At 44.8% G+C, this 21906-nt stretch overlaps 2 protein-coding genes across 4 annotated transcripts; one reads left to right on the plus strand and one right to left on the minus strand.

Annotated features, from left to right (window-relative positions):
• Position 1: 1 nt before the first annotated feature.
• On the minus strand, positions 2-4673 carry anapc7 (anaphase promoting complex subunit 7). Its single transcript, XM_080004087.1, has 11 exons — positions 4493-4673; positions 3484-3670; positions 3153-3272; positions 2886-2997; positions 2628-2781; positions 2394-2536; positions 2138-2255; positions 1409-1605; positions 1092-1316; positions 833-983; positions 2-725 (listed from the first exon to the last, which is right to left on the minus strand). Exons 1-11 carry the CDS (start codon positions 4591-4593, stop codon positions 536-538), a joined length of 1698 nt encoding a protein of 565 aa, XP_079860213.1. The 5' UTR covers positions 4594-4673; the 3' UTR covers positions 2-535.
• An 11815-nt stretch (positions 4674-16488) lies between these two features.
• Positions 16489-20405, plus strand: LOC307232755 (ubiquitin-conjugating enzyme E2 G1-like). 3 transcript variants are annotated; one of them, XR_013844248.1, is made up of 6 exons: positions 16489-16636; positions 17582-17684; positions 17829-17926; positions 18042-18220; positions 18344-18460; positions 18549-20405. XR_013844248.1 is itself a non-coding variant. In XM_080003902.1 (6 exons), exons 1-5 carry the CDS (start codon positions 16594-16596, stop codon positions 18424-18426), a joined length of 510 nt encoding a protein of 169 aa, XP_079860028.1. In that variant the 5' UTR covers positions 16489-16593; the 3' UTR covers positions 18427-18460; positions 18549-20405. The 3 variants fall into 3 exon arrangements, 2 of the variants coding, with proteins under 2 accessions (XP_079860028.1, XP_079860029.1); XM_080003902.1 differs by having other exon boundaries at positions 18340-18460; XM_080003903.1 differs by having other exon boundaries at positions 18344-20405.
• Positions 20406-21906: the final 1501 nt, after the last annotated feature.

Genomic DNA, 21906 nt, shown 5'->3' on the forward strand with positions numbered 1-21906 from the left:
TGAAGACAGCAATGCATCATTTATTATACACTTTAAAATATGTACAAGAATGTTATAAACATTAGACTTAAAAGAGTTACATAACTACATAACGCCCAACATTGAGGAGGGGATCCCTTGATTTGAGAAAACCGATTATATAAGAAATCCTAAACATAAAAAAAAAAAAGAGCTGAGGCAGCAGGTATGATACAAACACATTTTTACAAAGCCTGTTAGTCTTTTTTTTTTTAAGAAAGAAACATTTGGCAAATACACAAGCTTTATTCCTTGACTTTCACATGGCTTTCATGCTTTGCTTCCGTGAGCGCTGAAGCAAAGCAGGGGGACGGGAGCTCAAAAGAAATCAAATCAAATTCTTGCCATTTTGCCACCAAACCCTTTCGCAGGCCCACCGCAGATCCGTCTCACCACGCGAGCAGGGACAATGTCTGGTTACCTGGGTTGAAGAGCCCCCCCGGGTGGGGGTGGGCGGCTCGCTGATAGATGGTCATGACCCCAGGTGCCCCAGCGTCTCAGCGGCGGGCGCCCTGCGTCACTGCATGCCAAACCACTGCTCCTGGTCGGCCCACTGCGCCGCCTCACTGTCGCTGCCCTCCAGGTCTCCATCCTCACCGCTGCCCTCCATATCATCGCCGTCCAGCTCCACCGTAGCGTCCGTGGGGCTTTCCTCCTTCTCCATCTTCTGCATGCCCTCCAGGGACTTCTGGTCATTGGGATCCAGGCTTGAGCAAGACAAAAAACAAAAAAAAGGAACAAGAAACAGTAGAATGAGCTCAAGCGAAAGAGGCTGGAGGAGCCCTGAAGCTGGAACCTCATGAGTCGGCGCTACCTGAGAGCGATGCTATACTGGTCCATGGCCTCTTGGTAATCGTTGACCGCCACCAGGAAGTCACCCAGCATCCTGTGCAGCACACAGTCACTCTGATTGGCCAGGGCGTTCCGCAGGAGAGCAATGCCTTCTTCGTACTTCTGCTCTCGACCTGTGGAAAGGAAAAGCAACAAATATCATCCGCTGGCTGCCTTCACTATTACATCAGCTAAATGGTGAAAGTTAAAATACTTCATACTCCAAAAGAGTCTGCACATACTTAGTAATTCGGCCTTTTTGACCACGGCCTTGGTGTAGTCGGGCCTCTGGGCGAGCGCCTTGTCCAGGAGGGTTTTAGCCTTTTCCTGGGCCACGGGGTCCTCCAGGCACACAGTGGCAAGGATGGTCAGAGTCTGTGCATTGGCCCCCAGGGTTTTGTAGATGTTATTGGCCATTCCCATGGCCTCTCGAATCCCATTGGACGCCAGGTAGCAGTCAATCAGACCTGGGAGGGGATTGGACAGAAAAATAATAACACATAGAAGAAATAGAGCACAAGAAAAGCACCTAAAACATCTTTAAAGAAGCACATCATACCTTCATAGCAGTCCAGGCGGCAGGGCGCGAGTCTCATCGCCTCTCTGAAATGGATGATGGCTTCCTGGACACGCCCCATGTTCCTCAGCGCTGCCCCCTTCAGGAGGAGCGCCTGCACGCTGTTGCTGTTGAGCTGGATGGCCTTGGCCCCCAGGTACAGGGCCCGCGAGTAGCGCTTGCTGTAAAAGCTGTGACATCTGGAACAGGCAGAAAAAGGAGCCACGTGAACCCAACAGCATTAAGCACAGCACGTTGACAGGCATAGGTAATGACTTTCAAAATCCCGACAAACCGTTTAACACTCACTCTGTAACTCATCCGGTGCGGTGAAAAACAATGTATAAAAAGGGGGGGGGGGGGGGGGGGGTATTCACACACTATTTGCCTCCAGCAAATAGTGTGTGAATCATCCGGATGCGAACACGGCTCTACGTGCACCCCAATCGCAGAGAACTGTTCCTCGTTCATATTGCATTGAACAGCCAAATCTGATTAGACTAACAAAATTCTGAGTCAGGTGCAGCCCTTTAAATAATAATAATAATAATAATAATAATAATAATAATAATAATAATAATAATACACACAGAATAAATCCCCCATATGTTTAATGGACTGTCCCTTGCACGCAAAGCTGAACTGATGCAGAAGTCCTTGAACATAGGATAGAAGACAGTCAATGAACATAACCCCGGTATTGCGGTAATGCAGCTATAGTCACAGCCCTACCCGGAGATGACCCAGGGTTCGGCATGTTGGTCCGAGATGTTGAAGAGTCTTCCCCCGAGGACCTCCACGTCTTCCAGGTGTCCCTCCCGTGCCATCAGGTAGCCATACACATCCATGCCTAGCAGCACAAACAAACTCAATTTCTGCACACACACATACACACCTCGTTTCTGATACAAATTCTGAAATAAATATTGTTCATTTGCATTATTAATGTCGGTGACACCGATAAGTTGCACTTTGAGCTTCAACGCACCTTTGATGAGGTACGGGTCCAACATCTGGGCTTGCTCAAACTTGAGGATGGAGTTCTTTGTATCGCCTGCTCTGAAGTAGACATCAGCCAGGCTCACCAGCAGGTCCACGTTGTCCCGCAAGAGGGACTTCTTCTCCAGAGAGCTGAGAAATGCCACAGGACACAAACGCATCAGGGGAAATCATACTGCATAGAACATCGACAACTCAGTATGAGGGTTATGGTTTTGCTCACCAAATGGTGTTGATGGCTCTGTGGTTGTCCCCTGTGTGTATGAAGGCATAAGCTTTGATCCAGACCGAGAGCCAGTCCAGGTTGGGGATACTCTGGATCACGTCCATGGTCATGGACGCGACCTCGGCTCCCTTCACTGACAGCGAGAGGAGGCCTAATGGACGACAGCAGAAAGAAGGACTTCAGGAGAGGGAGGGGGTCCGTCAGGAGCACAACACTTTTCCTGAGCAATAAAACCATCTTTGTCACCCTGCATACCAATAATGGCGTCCAGGGCTAGAGGACACTGTCTCAGGACCTCTTTGTAGCTCGTCACCGCAGAGCGCTCTTGGCCGGCCTTCCTGTATAAGTTGGCGAGCATCATGTTGATCTGCAGGGAACAAGGGGAAAGCTGTGACGAGCTTTGATAACAATCTGACAAATAACCCAGTCAAAGAACATGTATAGTAACACCTCTTGTGTGCGTGTTATAAACTGAATGAACATAAAAATGCAGGGGTAGACCATGATTGAGACGGCGCCTACCTTTGGAGTCCTCTGTCTGGATGGAATCCCATCGAGCACGGCAATGGCATCTTTATCTAGCTTTAGTATGGTGTAGCACTCAGCGATCTTATATTTTACTTCAATTTCTGAGGGCAGGCTCTGAAAAATAGTGGGATTTAACTGTGGCATTCAAAAAAAAAATACTCATCCACTCTTTACTGAGAGTGTAAAGGTGGCGGGTGCCTCAAACATTACATAATAAACAGACAAAATGACACGTTATGTTTGGCCACTTGGGCAACCTCATAGGTTAATATGCCGTCTGCAGTTCACATCCCATGAGATCAATTGTAGTTATGACCGGACGTACCTGGGCCTGGATGTTGGATGCTCCGCCGCCTGTTGAAGTACGAACTTTAGACGTTTTGCTGATGACCTTCTTCTGCTGCAGCGCCATGCTGTACTTGCAGGCGGCGTTGCGATACTCCTTGTCGTGGAAGATGGAATCGGCGTGGTAAACCAAGAGCTGGTACTTCTGCGAGGGCGAAAACAGCTCTCTGCAATGAAATGTTTCATTCTGTGAGTAATGAGCGGTTTGGGGGAAAATAACCCATACATTTCAATGCAGCCAATCAGCTGACAGGACAATAATTGTAAGACAAGAAAGAAAAAATAAATGGCCCAGGATTGATGTACAAAAATAATAATAATCAAGTGTATACATCATTATTTGTTAGTTTGTGTACCCACAGGAGGTTTGGCCTTGTCACACACACGCACGTTATCATGGATATCATTGAATCTCATTTACTTGACACACCAGCATAAGCTCATACTAAACATAGTAGAGATCTCAGAAGCATATCATAGAAAAGACCTTTCGGTGGTTTAATGATGGAGGTTTCCATCAAATCATCAAATGGTGGCTTAAATCGACAGCGATCGCATTATATGTTAGAACCATTACAAACTTGCACAATTTCCTATTTTTGACTGTGTGAACTGTTGATACAGAGGTTTACTGTATGTTGCCATTTTTTCCTCTCGTTTTGTAGAGTTCCTTCTTTTAGGTGTATTGTATAGTCAATTATCTCCCATTTCTTTTTATTCTGACACTTTATTGTCACTGCCTGTTGTTTCAATGTGAGCTGTCGAGCCGCAATTTACACCCCGGGATGAATGGTCCATCTATACATCCAAGCATTTGGCGTTTCCTAGACGCAACATTAGCCAGGACCGATAACTCGATGTATGTTTACCGGTTGATGCTTGAATTGAATAGTAAAATTCGTAGTAACACAGGTGAACTGCGTATAGACTGCAGTATTTAGCAACACCTCCAGCAAATAGACGGAGACCGGACCCACACAGTTACTTACGGGTTGTTGTTGCTCATCGTCAACAACAAACTGCTGATGATGCGAACGTTGGAGTGAAGCCCCGCGGCCGCCATGTCTCGTACGTGGTCTATCACGTTCATTTTTTTTTTTATCTGTTAGAAAAGGCAAACGCTGGATGAATATGAACTATTTAAAGTTTCGGGCTCGTACTGTGCTACGATCAACTTGTTAGCTAACCAGCCCGCTAGTGACGTAGAAAATATGGCGACGTGACGTGACAACGCTGCGTTCACATCGATCTCGGAAATCGGTCTTTCGCACTGGGAGTTCCCGCTTCCGGCCTTAATATGTTGTATCGGCTCTGGTCGAGGAAAAACACGGACGGCCCCAGTAAAGTTGAGTGATGATAGGCTTGTGAATTACATAAGATATAAACATGCAAACTACAAGCGAACAACAAGACATTTAGATAGAAGTTATACGTGTTTTCAAATATAAAACATATATGCAAAGCCGTCTTTGCTCGACGTGAACGGTGTGTGCCGTCATGTTGCTTTTACGTCAGGCCTGTTATCTGGGTCAACTCGGGCCAGGGCCATCTGTCCCGAAAATCCATTTTTCTTTTGCACTTTTCCAAGTCAGTCTGATTTTTCCGAGCTCCAACTTCAATGAAATGCACCTCGCAAATAATGCACCGTCCAAATGACGTGGGAAATTAGGGAATTACGGGACTTTCATAATCAGCTGTCGCCAGATTTCCATCTCTAACAGCTTTTTTTAATATTTTACTAAAATATAAAGCCAAAGCGATGAAGGTCGGATATTCGGATGTCAACAATCGGTTAAAATAATTGTAAATGAATGCGTGCGTGATGTAAACCATTCATATTAGATATACGCTTGGTTGTCTTTATATCGTGGGAGAAAAAAGTTAAACCCTGTAACAGCACAATTCACAACTCCACCCCCTCAGCGAGCTCCATGGCAGCTGCCTCCACCCTGCCGGAGGGCTCCCTTGTTGTACAGTATGTCTCCATCATATTTCATTCCTTTCTTGCACTTACTCACAATCACATGGGTCGGAATGATCTCAATTGATGCATTTGCCCTTCAAACAAAGAGAAGCTTCCAAGAGCAAATGGGGGGAGTGGCATGCTTTGGGATCAAAATCACACAATTTCAAGTTTAAAACATTCATTTCAAATCATGACACGTTAATGATAAAACATTCATGACTGAGACAATGAAATGAATGCAGGTTCAATTGGTTCACATTGTGTAAACTTGCGCTCATGATGACAAAACACTCAAAACCACTTCAAATAAGAAAGATCATTATAACGTTCAAAATTAATAGGGACTAGAACACCTTCCTTTAGTAACGCTCAATTCTACCCATAGGACTGTTTTGTTGCAAATAAAATGCTAAGAAGAGTCTGGATCAGCGCTATCCACATCATGATAACTTTGTCATGAAAATAAATCAAACTCTACAGACGTCATATACTTTGATAATATGACGAAGGATTTATTAATTTAGGTAAACGGTAAATGGAGTGCATGTAACATAACGAACGCCCTTTCACATAGAGAGGACACAAAGGCGCTTTACGATTTGGCCCCACATTCACCCATTCACACACACATCCATACACTGATCAACACCTGCACTTGTTTTTTTTTTCCTCTGGAAGAAAATTTTGAATTTTTTGAAGCCGCTGTTAGAAGCTGTCTTCTTTTCTCCTGCAGGGACTGGGATACTTGCGGGTCTACTTTTTTCCTCTCGGATTCGTGCAAGCTCCTTCTCAAGGTCATCAATCCTGACCGTCATTGCCAGTTCTTCCTTGGTGCAGCCTTGTGCCCTCTCCTCCAGATCCATCTTGGCCTGGTAGAGCTCGGTTTTCCGGTCTCTTAGGGTGGAAATCCCAGTCATCAGTTCCTCCTTCTCAAGGAGCAGTATTTTCTTCTCTTTCACCCAGGTCTGGCTGTTGGAGAGCTCCAGATCTTTGGTCTCGTCTGTGGACTTCCTGGCCTCTGAAGCCGCTGCTTCTTTCTCCCAGAGCTGACTTTGAAGGCGCCCAATGGTGTTTTCCATGTTCTCCTTTGCGGACTTGAGTAGGGAATTTTTGTTTTGGAGAATTGCATGGAAGATCTCAATCTCCTCAGCATGTGCCTCCTTCTCCTTAAGGGCTTCAAGCTGGAGATTGTTCATATTTATAGTCTCCTGATTGTGCAACAGCTGGAGCTGGAGGTCTTCAATGATCCCGTAATGTTCTTCTGCAGTTCTTTTGAATTCTGTCCGCAGGTTCAACTCCTTCAGCTGCAGGGTCTTAAGATAAGATAACACTTATCAGGTGTTACAGCATCAGAAATTTAAGGTAAGAGACACAAAAAAGACTAAAAATAAAATACATGCACAAATATAAGCTGGCTAGTGGGGAGATGGCAGTTACTCTGAAGTAAAAGAAAAATAGTACATAGCGATATGCAATAATAGTATTCTTAAATATGCTGGTATATGTGTGGCGGGTGTGGCGGCGGTGTGGTCCAAGTAACCACCGCTGTCTTGGGTCTAGATAATGGGGCCCGGGACCAGGCTGCAGCAAGTAAAGCCCCCATCCTCACACACATACAGGAGGAGCCCTTGTCATGACATGTTTTACATCTGCTCCGGGCTTGTTTCACCTTGCCCAGTCTCTGCAATGAAACCAGCGTTTTTTCAACCTCGTGGCCTGGGTCTCTGTGTCCGACAGCCCTAAAAAATGCACTCGGATGGCGTGTGGTAGGCGGACCTGCCACAATACTAAATATATGTATCCCTGTATTGTAGTATTTTATGGTAAGCTTTTGGCCTCGAGGTTTCCCAAGTCTTCCACCTTTGGTGCCAAAATTCTTTGGGGTTTCCTCTTTTAAAATAAGAGTACTGCAGAGAAACAGATCTAGTACACAGTATCACAGTATCTATAGTAAACTGGGTTTGTCTGTCACAAACGCAATCGTCATGGAAACATACCTAAACATATTAGGGGAATTTACCATATAACCCTGCATCATTATGTTTTTATGACTATTCTGTGATATTCTGTGATATTGATATGATATCAATTATATTCTGTTCCAGCACACATTGACAATGTCACCACCAAGAATTGTCCACTAATAAATACTGCAATGCTAATATCAATAGTCATAATAAATAAAGCTGCAGGCAGCAATACACTGGGTCAAGTTTAGTCATGTTAAGTGCGTATTACAGGTTTCCGAGGTTCTGTAATCAGAGGTTCCTGAATCTGCACACTGTGATTATATCCGACCATATCAGACCAGATGTCACTCAAAATTGTGGATTCTTTCTTAAATCGCTCTCCTTTTGCGGGATGGGGGCCATGCCGGGCTCCTGCTGTACGATTGGCTGTTCCTGTTAGATGGTTGTTTCTCTGCCCTGTACGATTGACCACTCATGTTACATGTTTTGTGAAAGGACAACATGTTTTGTGAAAGGACAACACAAGTTTGTTGTCTGAGTTTCGTTTAAACACAGCACCGGCTCAAGTTGTCCGTATAGGTGTCTCACTCGCAAGTGGCTAGTGGGGATTGCCTTCCGAGGGATGAAGCTTGGATTTATATAACTTCGGATGATGTCACAAAGCAGCGCGCTCCTGAAACTAATGAAATTATGACAAATTTCACTAATTTTCTCTCCAAATGCAGATTGATATTGACAAATTGAATGACAAGACTTCTAAAGCGTTCGCGGTGTAACGAAACCTCAACCATGCCTGTGCATACTGGGATTGTTGTGTTTCACTTACTTTTAGCCAGAAAAATTCTAGATAAAAAAAAAAATGCCAAGCAATAACAAAATGGATCTAGCCCTGCTGGACCCCTAATAATAGTAATAGTAGAAAGTAGTTGTAAGTAGTAGTAAGTCGTAGTGCCTCACCTTGGTCTCCTCCTTGGCCTGGCTCAGGCTCAGGTACAGAGCCTCAGTCTTGACATTCAGACTGGCAACGTCTCCAGCTCTGTGGCCTTGTAGCCTTCGTTCACGACGCAAGCCTCTCATGCTCTGAACCAGCTCCTCTGCATCCATGCATCTTTCTCTCAGCGGTGTCTGTGAATCCTGCAGACAGGATCCGCAGTCATTCATAGGTCTCTTTGCTGGATTTCCATTTGTAGAAATTTGGATCCCCTTCTGTAGCAATGGGACATCAGCCAAGGTCTTCGCTTGGTGCCCGCTGTTGCCTTTTGGCCGTGACTCGCAAAGCAACACCGGCCTCCTCTTGTGAAACTGAGGTCTAGTCTTGAGAATGCTCTCCACATCATCGTTCTTTGTCCACTTTCTCTCCATGTCACAGTTCTTTTTCCACTTTCTCTCCATGTCACTGTTTTTTTTCCACTTTCTCTCCATGTCAGCATTCTTTGTCCACTTCCTCTCCGTGTCACTGTTCCTCGTCCAGTTTCTCGCTGTCTTCTTTGCACCTGCTTCCATCTTGACAAATCAGGATTCTTGCTCAGAGCGACTCTTTTTCTGACTCTGCTTCTTCTTCTTCTTGGGTCTTCATGGCGGCTTGCATCCTGGTCTGTTGCAGTCACGCCCTCCTCTTCACCCTTCACACTGCTTCTTCGCATGAGACCCGCACCTGTTCTGGCTCTGCTGCTGCTTTGCTTCTCATTATATACCCTGATGAGTTCTGTTTACATCACAATGATGGAAAAGTTGCACGGGTGCAATTTGCAGGGAAGGTGTGTGTGGGGGGGGGGTGCCCCTCAAGATTATAATATGACCCAAGAAAATGTATTTGAGATTAAACAAATGCCATACCATAAAGGGAACATTATCAAAGTTACTGATTTTCTCCAAAATATTGCATGAGTTGTTGTATGACCCCCTCTCGCTCCCCTCAACCCATACTCACCAGTTATGGTTGGTGAAAATGGTTTAATCCTTTTACATGACAACGTCTAAGTAATCTTTACATTACCACTGGTAATTCTATTGGCTATGTGCCTATTTAGGTTTGTTGTCTCATCATGCCATTTCACTGCACTTGATATGTGGAGATACTTAATGGCATACTTTATTTGGCCTCATTTGGTCAAAATAACGCTGGAGATTTTAAATGTTCTTCCTTAAAATAGAGCCCCAGCAGTGGCCTTTGGGCCGGATTGGGCAGTAATGTGGTGTAAAGCATTAAGAAAAGAAAACTTCAGGTTGTTTAGTTTTGAGTCTTGTTGTGTTTTTGATCCATAACCACTCAGCCCAGGCAATACGGTTACATTTGAACCAATAAAAAATAATACATTAATACATCAGAATCAATATGATCAATACTTGCCAACAATCTACAATCTGTAACCGTTTGGGCCCCAGGCGAGGAGTGTCCCGCCCCCCCAGTCTGTACCGTGACATCATAGCATTGTGATGATAGTATGACATCGGGACACTGGCATATATAAGATAGCCAGACAGAAACACACGCAGTCAATCTGATCATGTCTCAGACTCAGACTAACATCTCTTTCCATCAGTCTCTTCATTGCCCTTGAGAAAGCACAATCTGTTAGTTAATTCATGTTATTTGTGTATGCATACAGCGTAGTAGCTATGACAACGTATTAACAGGTTATTTACATCTGCATAGAGACTGATCCTTAATCTGCATATTTCTGTACTGTTCCACAGTTTCACACCACTTCTATTAAAGATACCAAAAGTGAGCTCCTGTCTCCAGGTACTTTTTGGGAGAGTGTTTAGCTCGCTGCATAGCCACGTACATCTGCACGTGGTGAAGGCAGAAGAGTGAAAAGATGAACTTCACCTCAAGGTATCTCCTGGCCTGGAAAACATTTCATCACTGCTGAGAGCAAGGATGACGGAACTCCCAGGCTCCTCGGAACTCCAAGGTCCCTTGGAACTCTCAGGCCCCTCGGAACCCCCGGATCCCTCATGATCCTGCAGGCTCTGCTACTACACCTCCTGGTGTATGTAAGTCCTGCAGGGAGGGGAGGGTTGCTCCAGTGGTACGTTCGGCTGAACGCACCACCCTCTGCAGGGCCCACCTGTCCTGAGCAGAACAGTTCCAAAACCAGGCAGTTTTGTTGCCTGTCAGGATGCTCTCCACTCCTTCAGAGTAGAAGGACTTGAGGATCCTCACCGAGACTGAATTTCGCCAGCTGTCTGAGGTGCTAAAGATGCTGCCTCACCTTTCTCGCCAGAGTGTCTGTATGTGTAGTCCATGCTAATTGTCCATGTTGCCGGATACAAGGCTGTGGTTGTAAATGGCCGTGCGAGCATTCAGAGCACCGGGGATGGAAAATCGACCCATGCTTTCTGGTTAGGAAATATCCTAACCTCAGCATGGGAACAATGCTGTCCGTTATCTTGGCTATGAAACTCATAGCAACGACCGTAAACTCGCTGACGTCACTGGAACTTGATTGGCATATGTCCCACTCTATGTCACTCAGCGCGTCCTGTAGTGTTGCCTCTGAATGGTCCGACCACCGCTTTACATCCCTCGTCACTACTGTCACGACATTCAGCAGATGTTCCACAGTTTCCTGGTCAGCGAGGATCACCGTGACAACCTTCGCTTCATGTGGTTTCGCGACCACCCCTCCCCAGCTGTGGCCATTTATGGACTGCAGAGGACTGCCATAGAAAAAGAGAAGGACTACAGGACCGAAGCACGCCACTACGTGATACAGCACTTCTACGAAGACAATGGGTTGAAGTAATTTGCCAAGGGCTTACAAGACCTCGGCTTTGATCAGGACTTTCCCTATGCAGCTGTCCACCGACACCTTCACCTTCCGTGCAGCAGCCAACTAAAGACCTTTCACACGACACAGTGTTCCTTGGACTGTCAAAAACCTAATCAACCCTCTAGGTTTTGCTGCAACTGCATTCAAGGTCGCGCCACCCTGAGAGTACTTGCTACCGCTGGTGATGAATGGGACGCTTCATCCCATCTCTAGAGCTCAGATGAAAGAAGAAAGTGTATCTTCTGTGGCGCCTCAATCAAGGCAATTGGTGCCGTCATATACCTCAAGTCTCTAACGTGGAAAGTCAGAGCAAACCTGACCTTACCATCTCCAGACTTGAGCTCAGTGCAGCCGTCCCTGACCTTACCATCCCCAGCCTCGAGCAACCAACTCGAGCACCTGATGAAGGCTTGACCTTATTAACCCCCGGAACCGATGTGGAGTTACCACCCAGAGGGGACTGTCTGTGTCACGTGCCTTTCAGGCCGAGCTTGGCAGTGCGCGGTTTGAGAGTTTCTCAAGAGCCGTGACCTGGCTCTCACTCCCTCCTTCACCCGAGCATCTGAGAACAGCCCTTGCCGCTGCTGGGACCTCTGCAGCAAGCCTCTACCCAAATAGCGTCTCTACCCTCGACCCAGGATATTTGACCCTGGAGGGTCTGAAACCCGAGGAGGACTAGCTAACAGTAAGTTATGGGTAGTCATCTTCACATGCATGAGCTCACGCACAGTGCACATCAAAGTGCTGGAGTCAATGGATTCCTCCAGTTTCATTTACACCCTCAGACGCTTCTTCGCTATCAAAGGCCCTGTCAACCAGTTCAGGTCCAGCTTTGTGGGCACCTGCTAGGAGCTCCACATCGACTCCATCGGCCCTAGCTTCAAGTAAGTTGAGAGCTACCTGAGTGCAGATGCACATGGCAGTTCAATCCCTCACACTCTTCACACATGGGCGGCAGCTGGGAGCAGATGATTGGAGTCACACGCCATATACTGGACGCCATGCTCCTCAAACATGGGACTGCAAAGCTAACCCACGAGGTCCTTACAACATTCATGGCGGAGGTCACAGTGATAGTCAATGCCAGGCGTTTGACATCAGTTTCCATGGACCCATAGCACCCAATCATTCTCACTCCAGCTACTCTGCTTACCCAGAAGGTTGGTGCACTAATGGCGACAAGTCCAGAGTCTAGCGAACACCTCTGGGAATGGTGGAAATGGGAATACATCGGCGACCTGCAGGGACGCCACATATGAAGACGTGAAAGGCCAAATATGGTGGAAGGGGACGTCTTCCTACTGCGAGACAACCAAGCAAAGAGGAACGACTGGCCCATTGGACTCGTCATGAGGGTTTTTCCCAGCGATGACGGGATAGTGAGGAAGATCGAGGTAAAGATAAGCAAGGACAGTGCAGCGAAGCTGTTCCTTAGACCCATCTCAGAGGTTGTCCTTCTTCTGCCCAGCGACTCCAAGGCAGAGCACTGTGAAGCACCACCCCCCCAAGGTCAAGGATGCTGGTGGTTTGTCATCTTACAGACGCCAGGCAGGGAGTGTCCGCCCCCCCCAGTCTGTACCGTGAAATCATAGCATTGTGATGACAGTATGACATTGGGACACAGGCATAATAGACAAAATCTCGCTTTTTCGATGAAATTCTCTTGTTTTTCTTCCTAGTGAAGGAAATCATTGTTTTCGCGATGATGTTTTTGGTTCACAGTGAACGCTGTGATACGGAGGACTGAACTGCAAAAGAAATGAGATCATAAATTAGTAAATCATTAAATAAATCGAAAATTAAATCTGCCATGTCATTGACTTAAAATAGGTCCGCTGTAAGGGGATGTAGCTCAGTGGTAGAGCGCATGCTTTGCATGTATGAGGCCCCGGGTTCAATCCCCGGCATCTCCACTACCTTTTACGTTCTTTTAAACGGCAAGTGCGCCAATCCAGCGTAGAAGTAAATCAAGTCGTTACGTCTTCGTCCCTGTCGTGGTTAATGCTGATGTTCCTGTGTTTGTCCAAACATGCGCCAAATACTCTCACAAAGCTTTATATCAGCCTTGTCGGGCATCTTTCACAGGCTAGATGTTTTGAGGATTTCTTTATTCGCTTTTTTTTTTTTTCCCCACAAAAATTATTTTCCAAATTAACTGATTATCTCATTCAAGGTCAATGTTTTCCCCTAATTTTCCACTACAAGGACAGGAACCAGAATTTGGAATGTGTGTTGCATGTGTGAAGACTATCATCATCATCAGCTTGATCGGTTCATTGGTACATTAAATGTATTTCGTACATTAAATGTATCTGGTACAATAAATGTATCTGGTACATTCAATGTATCTGGTACATTAAATGCATCTGGTAAGTTAAATGTATTTGGAACATTCAATGTATCTGGCACATTAAATGTATCTGGTAAGTTAAATGTATTTCGTACAGGCTGCAGGGGCAGATATTTCATTTCACTGTTGGGCAAACAGAAACGTTTCTCCAAAGCAGTTCCAGAAGGGGACCCGAAGGGTGCCGCCCAAAAGTGCTGTTGTATTAAATGTTTATAGAGAAAACCCTTATTAAGATAAGATAAGATAAGATAAACCTTTTATTAGTCCCACACCAGGGAAATTTGCATTGTTCCAGCAGCAAAAAGGGGACAGCAGAAAATAGAATATAAAATATAAAATATTATTACTAGTATATATACTGAATAATTGATAGGTAAATAACTTAAGGCTCATATGACATGCTGTTTATTTACAGTAAATGAGAGGAGCAACACCCATCTTTCGAAACGCATTTTTTTGCATCTGTAATTAGCACAAGAGCTTTCTGGGGCGGAGGGGTGCGGACCCCCTTCCTGTACGCCTGAAACCCCCCCCCCCCTCCCTCCAATTTATCATTGTAGACATAACTATATAATTTTAAATATTATAATATGCATTGAAAGCACTTCTGCTAATTAGACGATTACACAATGTGTTTTTAAGTTTCGAAAGATTCTATCTATCAGTCTGTCTGTCTATCTACCTACCTGTCTGTCTGTCTGTCTTGCGATCAGTCTGTTGGCCTGTATCTATCTATCTATCTATCTATCTATCTATCTAGCCATCTATCTATCTTGCTATCTATCTATCTATCTATTTGTGTATCTATCATCTATCTAATCCAAATTAGCTGCATCACTTACCTCTACACTATGCACTGCTTGCATATACAGACATACTGAAGGTCATATAGTTTTATTCAAATTGCCTGGTTTTTATGAGTTATTTATAGAAAGAAAAGAAAATGAATGACACAAAGCTTCCCATAGAGTATGACACATAAAGCTGCCGTACAGTATATACTGTATGACACATAAAGCTGCCGTACAGTATATACTTTATGCCACGTAAAGCTTCCGTACAGTATATACTGTACCATATATACTGTATAACCTTCACATCTGGGGGAAAGTTAAGTCACCAGCATGCCCTCAGTGCCAGAGGAGAGGGACCCTGGAGCACATAAGGCAAGGCCTGGGTGAGGGGGCGCTACCGTTGGCGTCATGACCAAGTCCTTAAGTTCATCGCCGACACCGTGTGCAGTGGAATTAACCACTGCAAGCGCATCCGCCCAGTGGAGAAAACCATCGCTGTCATCCGAGCTTGTCAGAGGCCAACAGCAGCTTCCAGGACCTCCTCCTCCGGCCTGCTCTCACCAGCAGAGGACTGGGAGCTGAAGGTTGACCTGGGGAAGCACCTCGAGTTACCAGTCAATGTTGCCGTCACAACATCGAGGCCAGACATGGTGCTGCTCTCCGAAGCCTCAAAGCAGGTCATCCTGTTGGAGCTCACTGTCCCCTGGGAAGACCGCATCGAGGAAGCCTACGAGAGGAAGACAGGCATGTACGACGAGCTGGCGGAGCAGTGCCGCGCCAACGGGTGGCGAGCGAGGCGTGAGCCCATCGAAGTAGGGAGCAGAGGGTTCGCTGGCCAGTCCCTCTGTCGGGCCTATAACAGGGGCCTCAAACTCGCGGCCCGCGGGACGATATTTTGTGGCCCCCTACTTGACATCAAAGTTTAGTGTAAGTGCGGCCCGCGCGTTTTTCTCACGCGCACCTTTTTGCCGAGTCGTCGCCCTGGGTGTTAAATTTTTTTTTTTATCACTTATGGGCTACCATAGCTCAGGCTCGTGACAGCTTCCGGTGGGGTTTGTTGACAAGTTAGCCAACGCGTTAGTCACTTGGTTGAAACGTGATTCCGGAGTGACACTAAGCGGAAGGAAAATATATCCTGTCACCCAGTGCAAGGTACAGAGGACTTAGCAAGTGGGCGGACTCAACAAGAGGGATCAGTGACCTCGTAAAGACAGCGTAGCGTCGGCGATCGGAAAGGGAGAAGAAGTGGTACTTTTTTTTTTTGGAAGACTCGAAACCCCTTTCTTTGTGGAAGACTTGACGCGGCCCAGCCTCACCCAGACTCTCCGTCCAGCGGCCCCCCAGGCAAGTTGAGTTTGAGAGCCCTGGCCATAAAGATGGTCACAAGAGGCGGCTGTGGATCAGGACACGAGCGGCGCGGGCGAGGCAGTACCACCTGGACACAAGCCGGGACTGGATTCTGTTGCAAAAGCCGCATCGCAAGATGTATATATAAAGGGTGTACGAGACATACAAGTCCTGTGCAGCACGTACTGCATGACGTGTGGATGTGATGCAATCTGGGATTTCATCAAGAGAAACAAAGTGGAGATGCCGGGGATTGAACCCGGGGCCTCATACATGCAAAGCATGCGCTCTACCACTGAGCTACATCCCCGCGATTATGACGTCATAGTACTGCTCTCTCGAGCTTTTTTAATAATAATAATAATAATAATAATAATAATAATAATAATAATAATAATTATTATTATTATTATTATTATTATTATTATTATTATTATTATTATTATTATTATTATTTTTATTATTATTATTATTATTATTATTTCAACGCATTACACGTGCAGATTCCAAAATAAATTCCGGGAACTTGTGGGAGCTTTGGCCTGCGTCGGCTAACGCGTTTGACAAATGACTTTTTGCCCCGAAAAGTTGCGGCGCGCTCCTGTGCGTGGCGATCTGAGGAGGCTGGGATCGCTGTCCGTGTTCGGCGGAGCGGGACCGACGCGCCCGCGGTCGACGAACCGTCCACGAACAAAACGCCTCGACTCCAGCGGGGCGCTCTTGCGCACGCGCAGTGTGAGAGCCCAGCAGCTGAAGCCTTCTGTCACAACAGTGGGGGAAGCCTCGCTAATCAGCCAGCCGAGAAGCGGAATCCAGTCTCTGCTTTATTTTCTCTGTCAACGTTTAACCACACAACTCGTATATTCCGTTCAAGTCGACATAACATGACTGAACAATCGGCATTGCTTCTTCGAAAGCAGTTGGCAGGTAAAACGAACGCTGCGTTATAAACAAACAAGAGCCAGCTGCTTACAAGCTAGCAGCTGTTAGCAATAAGAGACGCATAGCTTAAAATGCTAACTTGCGACATCGCTTCAACCCTGTTAAACTGTGTATCCGCCGCTGGAGAAATATCATCGGTGCACACACATAAATGTACGCGGTTCTGATAACGACGTGTTTCAGCTAATGCTCCGTCGCAACGCCGGCTGCGCAAAAACAGTGGGAAATCCGACATTAGTGGGCTAACGTTAGCGAAGGAACAAAGGAATACACGATCCATCTGTCAGTGAGGAGTTAGATATCAAACCAAAGCTCTTTTAGTGACAAAGATCTGCAGGCAAGGACGTTTTTCACCAGATAGATGCATACGAATGAAATCCGACCTTATTCATGTCAAATCCACTCGGTTAATATTGTGGTTTATTGTTGTTATTCATTGTTAATTTTTCAGGTTGATTGTATGTTGCCGTTTTTCCAGTTTTTTGTACATCTTAAGGTTTATTGCATACTGCCAATTTATTTTATATTTTTGTATTCCTTTACTTTATTGTTGTTGCCCATTGTTTTTGATGTGATCTCTATCTATCTATCTATCTGTCTATCTATTGTCCCATGATACACACTTTCATTGTTAAGGCCTGGAGTGATGGATCTCTTCATTGTTCACTTCAATTGTTCACTTCAATTGTTCAATCTGAACACACTGAACAGTGTGTTCAGATTGAACTTAGTAAATACTGCATGAGGTGTTTTACTCCACAAAATGTCCGTATGGGCTATAAAGGCCTGGGTTTGATTTTTCTAAAGGCGTTTGAAACGACAAAAAAAGACTCCAAACAGTTGTCCGTCCTGTGTACATAGTTTAGATCCATTTCAAGTTCCTTCTGGTGTCTGTTCTCACTGCATACACCGTTTTACCTTCAATTTCAGAGCTTAACAAGAACCCTGTGGAGGGCTTTTCAGCCGGTTTGATAGACGATGATGACATATACAAATGGGAAGTAGTCATCATAGGCCCACAAGACACCTTGTTGTAAGTGAAACAATATAAATGTGTCCTCTAGATAATAGGTTTGCAAGGAACTGAGCATGCATGTGGAAACAATTTGCATTCACTATTGAAAGTTTCTGCCTGGTTTATCTTTTTATTGACCCCTTTGCTGGTTTTCTATTGTAGTGAAGGTGGGTTCTTCAAAGCGTACCTGACATTTCCTTATGATTATCCACTGCGACCTCCGAAGATGAAGTTTATTACTGAAATCTGGCACCCAAACGGTAATCATAAAAAAACCTCACGGACGGAATCTTGTCTGCATTGTTATTATAAATTATACCTTATTTATTTTCATACCATTTGATGATGTATACTGTAACTTTTCCTCTCCTTCAGTGGCGAAAAACGGGGACGTTTGTATCTCGATTCTGCACGAGCCCGGAGAGGACAAGTTTGGCTACGAGAAGCCTGAGGAACGCTGGCTCCCAATCCACACAGTAGAGACAATCATGATCAGCGTTATCTCCATGCTAGCCGACCCCAACAGTGATTCACCAGCCAACGTAGACGCTGCGGTGCGTTTTGCTCCTTTTCCCAGTACACAGCTGCCATCATTTCATGCTTTGTTATTGTCATTTCTCCTGTTGACATATTTCACGATTTGTTATTAAATAATTGTGTGTTGTTCCCACAGAAAGAGTGGAGGGAAGACCCTAATGGTGAATTTAAGAGAAAGGTGGCCCGCTGTGTAAGAAAAAGTCAAGAAATGGCATTTGATTAGAATTTAGTGTCAGACCCAATTGCTAAGATCCAGGGTACGTATATTGTTTCGAAACAGAAGCTCTACATGAGACGGCTTGTTAAAGTATGTAATAGTAATTGACTCTTTATATTTCTTTCCAGTTAAAGGAAATGCCTTGAAGGAAAATTTCAGCAAATGGCTTTTGCACCCCATCTGTTCCCCGTCAAAGGAATTGGTTGGCTCCAACCATTTTTCTGTGAAATGTTGTCATTTTACACAAAATGAGCCATTTTGAGAATCATACCAGCGAAATTTCCCTATTTCCTACCTGGAATTGTATATTTAATTTTATTTATTTTGAAAATATAATGATGTAAAATATGTCACTACTGTAAATTAACTTGCTTTTTTATCTGCTGCTGAACAGTTTCTACTTTATACCAGGTTTCTTATGCAATTTAGTGGACATCATTGTGTAAAACAAATGAAAGCCAGTTATGAAGTCACATAGTCTTGTCCTTTCTCTTCTTTGATCAGATCAATGTTGGTCCAACAAGTAGCTGTAAAAACCGGTCTTTTTTTCAGCTCCATCATTTAATCACCGCTGCCTTTTTGTTGGCTAGACTTCCTCATGGAGGTTCTGCCTGCCAGGAGGTTTTGAGTGCACTTGTTAGGAAAAATTCAGGACTCTTAATGGCCACTATTCTATTCTCCTTGTCCCTCCTATAACAGAAAATAAGTTTTCACATTTGTGTTTCTGTTGTTTCTGGTCTACTGCTGTCACTCTGTCACTGGGGTATGAAGCCATTTATCTCAGTAGCATTGAAACATTAGAAAGACTTTTTGAGACACAATGTTCTGTGTTCTCTAGCTCATGAACTCACTGCTGCGAGTGCAATTTTGATGTCATTCATTTTGAAAGGGGTAGACTTAGGGGTAGAACTTGCTAGTCTTCACGAATACGGCACTTTTTTAGGTGATCTGACAGGTGCCACCATCTTTTCTCAATGTTTATCCTAAATGATTGACGACCAAGAATAGTTACCATGGGCTTTGGTTATGATGTGAGTGTAGCGGCCAAACGACATCTCAGCTTACCTCAACTTCACAGGATAGCAAGTCTCAAAGAGGAATATGGTTATTTTTTTTATGTCACATGAGGGATTTTAGGCACACCGGTTTAGAATTAAGGTTGTCTTGGTTGTGACACATTTGGACAATGAATAATGTGTGTAAAGTATGAGCAACAATGTGTTCACTTCAGTCATGCATTTCAATCCTGGAAACAATATTTAGATTATTTAATATAGCTATTTAGTTCTATGATCATCATTGCTAACTGTATGGCAAACATACCATCTGTTTTTTACTCGACAAAATCAGGTGGTAATACTTGTAAATAGATCCCGTTAATATAGTGTAAAACCTAGTTCTGAGTGAGGGTGTATAATGCACTGCTTCTAGGCATAATTGAATAATATACACAATCATTTTTTAAGCTAGTTTGAGTGGAGGCAGCATACCAATAGATTTATAAGTTGATTTCCACCGATGGTGTTACTGACCATTAAGCCATAATGTCTCATTTAAATGACTGGAGCTTTGTTCGCTCCATAACAAGTGTATCTGTGACTGGCGTTGAATGCCGGAGTGGCACAGGCAATCTGGTTTGCAGGAGTCGGCAACGTTGAAATAGCATACCATTGTGAGTACATCATGAGTGAATGTGATGTGTACAGTTAGTAAATATCAGACCTGATGATGTTCACTGAATTAGTGTTGACATTACCTTTTAGCTCTGGATTCTCTGACCTACCATGACCTCCTCTGACCGGTGTTCACTGTATTTGCACAGACTTAGTGCATTTTGAAATGTCATTAAGCAATACACTCTGAAAACGGTGTGTCCAGGTAATCAATCTTACCCCCCCCTTTCATTCTCTCACACAGACACACACACACATTTTATGTTACTGCTATGTAATTGGACATGATGCTCAATAAAGTGTGTAAACTTATGTGGACTGTATGTTTCTTAATGATCTTCATGGGGGATAGCAAGCATACTTGGAGTTAAAGCATATCCAGCATCCACTCTGTAAGTTCAACCTTGGGAATCATGTCAGATTTCAGATTGAAAAATGCACCTAACCTAAAGGTATTTACATTTACAACCCAGGCCCATACATCTAACGACTGCAATTCTTTTCACACACACACATGCACACACTACTCAAAAAGTTAGTGACCAACTGTTCAATGTTTCAGTACTTTTTGCACAACTTGCTGTTCTCTAACAAGGACGGCAAAATTCACAACAGGTGTTTGATCCATTAATCGACCAATACATTTCCTGGTTCAATTAGAATTGGTATTTAAACAGTCCTCTTCATCATGCTGTTCACATTTTGACATCATGAGACCAAGATGACACCTAACAACTGATCAACAGTACCTGCCATTGTGAGGCTTCAAACAGGATGTTCTCAGAGGAGCCTCACTGAGCTTAGAGTGTCACAGAGTGTCATCAGTAGGTTGCAACAGAGATACAGAGACACTGGAAGAGTCACAGAAAGGCATAGAAGTGGACGTCCTTTGGCCACATCCACACTGATGAGCGCTTCATTGTGAACAGTGCCCTGCAGAACCGGATGATGAATGCCACTCAACTCCAGGCACATTTAAGGGAGGTGAGAGGCACCCAAGTGTCATGTCAGACCGTTTGGAACCGTTGACATCAGCGTGGTCTGTGTGCTAGACGACCTGCAAGGTACCTGACCACACCACCAGGCACAGGCATCATCGTCTTGCACGGGCCAGGGAGCATTTACGCTGGACGAGGGACCAGTGGCCTCAGTGCTGTTCTCTGATGAAAGTCGATTCACGTTGAGCAGAAATGATGGCCGCCAACGATGTTGAAGACATCAAGGAGAGCGCTATGCATCAGCCACTGTTGTCACCAGACGAGCCTTTGGTGGTGGTGGTGGTGGTGGTGTTACAGTGTGGGCAGGTGTGTCTAGTCAATACAGAACTGCCCTACACTTTGTGAATGGTACAGTGACAAGCCCATACTACCTGAATTACATCATTAATCCAGTCATTGTGCCCCTGCATGAACAACAAGTTCAAGTCTCTTGTGCTGGCCTACAGAGTGATTGCTGGGAATGCTCCCGCCTACTTAAATGCTCTTGTAAGAGCACATGGATGCTCTTACCCCGGATGCTGCGCTCGTCAAATGAGCGTCGCCTGGCTCTGCCGGCCATACAGCCACGGCAATCCAGGCTATTCTCATTTGTAGTTCCACGTTGGTGGAACGAGCTGCCAAAAATGACCAGAGCGGGGACCTCCCTCTCTGTCTTTAAGAAGCACCTGAAGACCCAGCTCTTCAGTGAGTACCTCCTGTCCTAACCTACAATTACTTAGCACCACCTTGCAGTATTTATTGTTACACTAATCTCTGTCGCAATGTAGCTTGAATGTTATTCTCCCTTGTAAGTCGCTTTGGATAAAAGCGTCTGC

Source organism: Zeus faber, assembly GCF_960531495.2.
Source record: "Zeus faber genome assembly, chromosome: 7".
Classification (NCBI taxonomy): domain Eukaryota; kingdom Metazoa; phylum Chordata; class Actinopteri; order Zeiformes; family Zeidae; genus Zeus; species Zeus faber.

Bases quoted from the DNA above. Each gene is read 5' to 3' on its own strand.
- anapc7 (XM_080004087.1), bottom strand. From the start codon at position 4,593: ATGAACGTGATAGACCACGTACGAGACATGGCGGCCGCGGGGCTTCAC. The intron at 3,273-3,483 runs GTACGTCCGGTC...ACTATTTTTCAG, and splicing joins CATCCAACATCCAGGCCCAG to AGCCTGCCCTCAGAAATTGA. The intron at 2,782-2,885 runs GTATGCAGGGTG...GTCGTCCATTAG, and splicing joins AGCCCTGGACGCCATTATTG to GCCTCCTCTCGCTGTCAGTG.
- LOC307232755 (XM_080003902.1), top strand. From the start codon at position 16,594: ATGACTGAACAATCGGCATTGCTTCTTCGAAAGCAGTTGGCAG. The intron at 16,637-17,581 runs GTAAAACGAACG...CTTCAATTTCAG, and splicing joins TCTTCGAAAGCAGTTGGCAG to AGCTTAACAAGAACCCTGTG. The intron at 17,927-18,041 runs GTAATCATAAAA...CCTCTCCTTCAG, and splicing joins TGAAATCTGGCACCCAAACG to TGGCGAAAAACGGGGACGTT.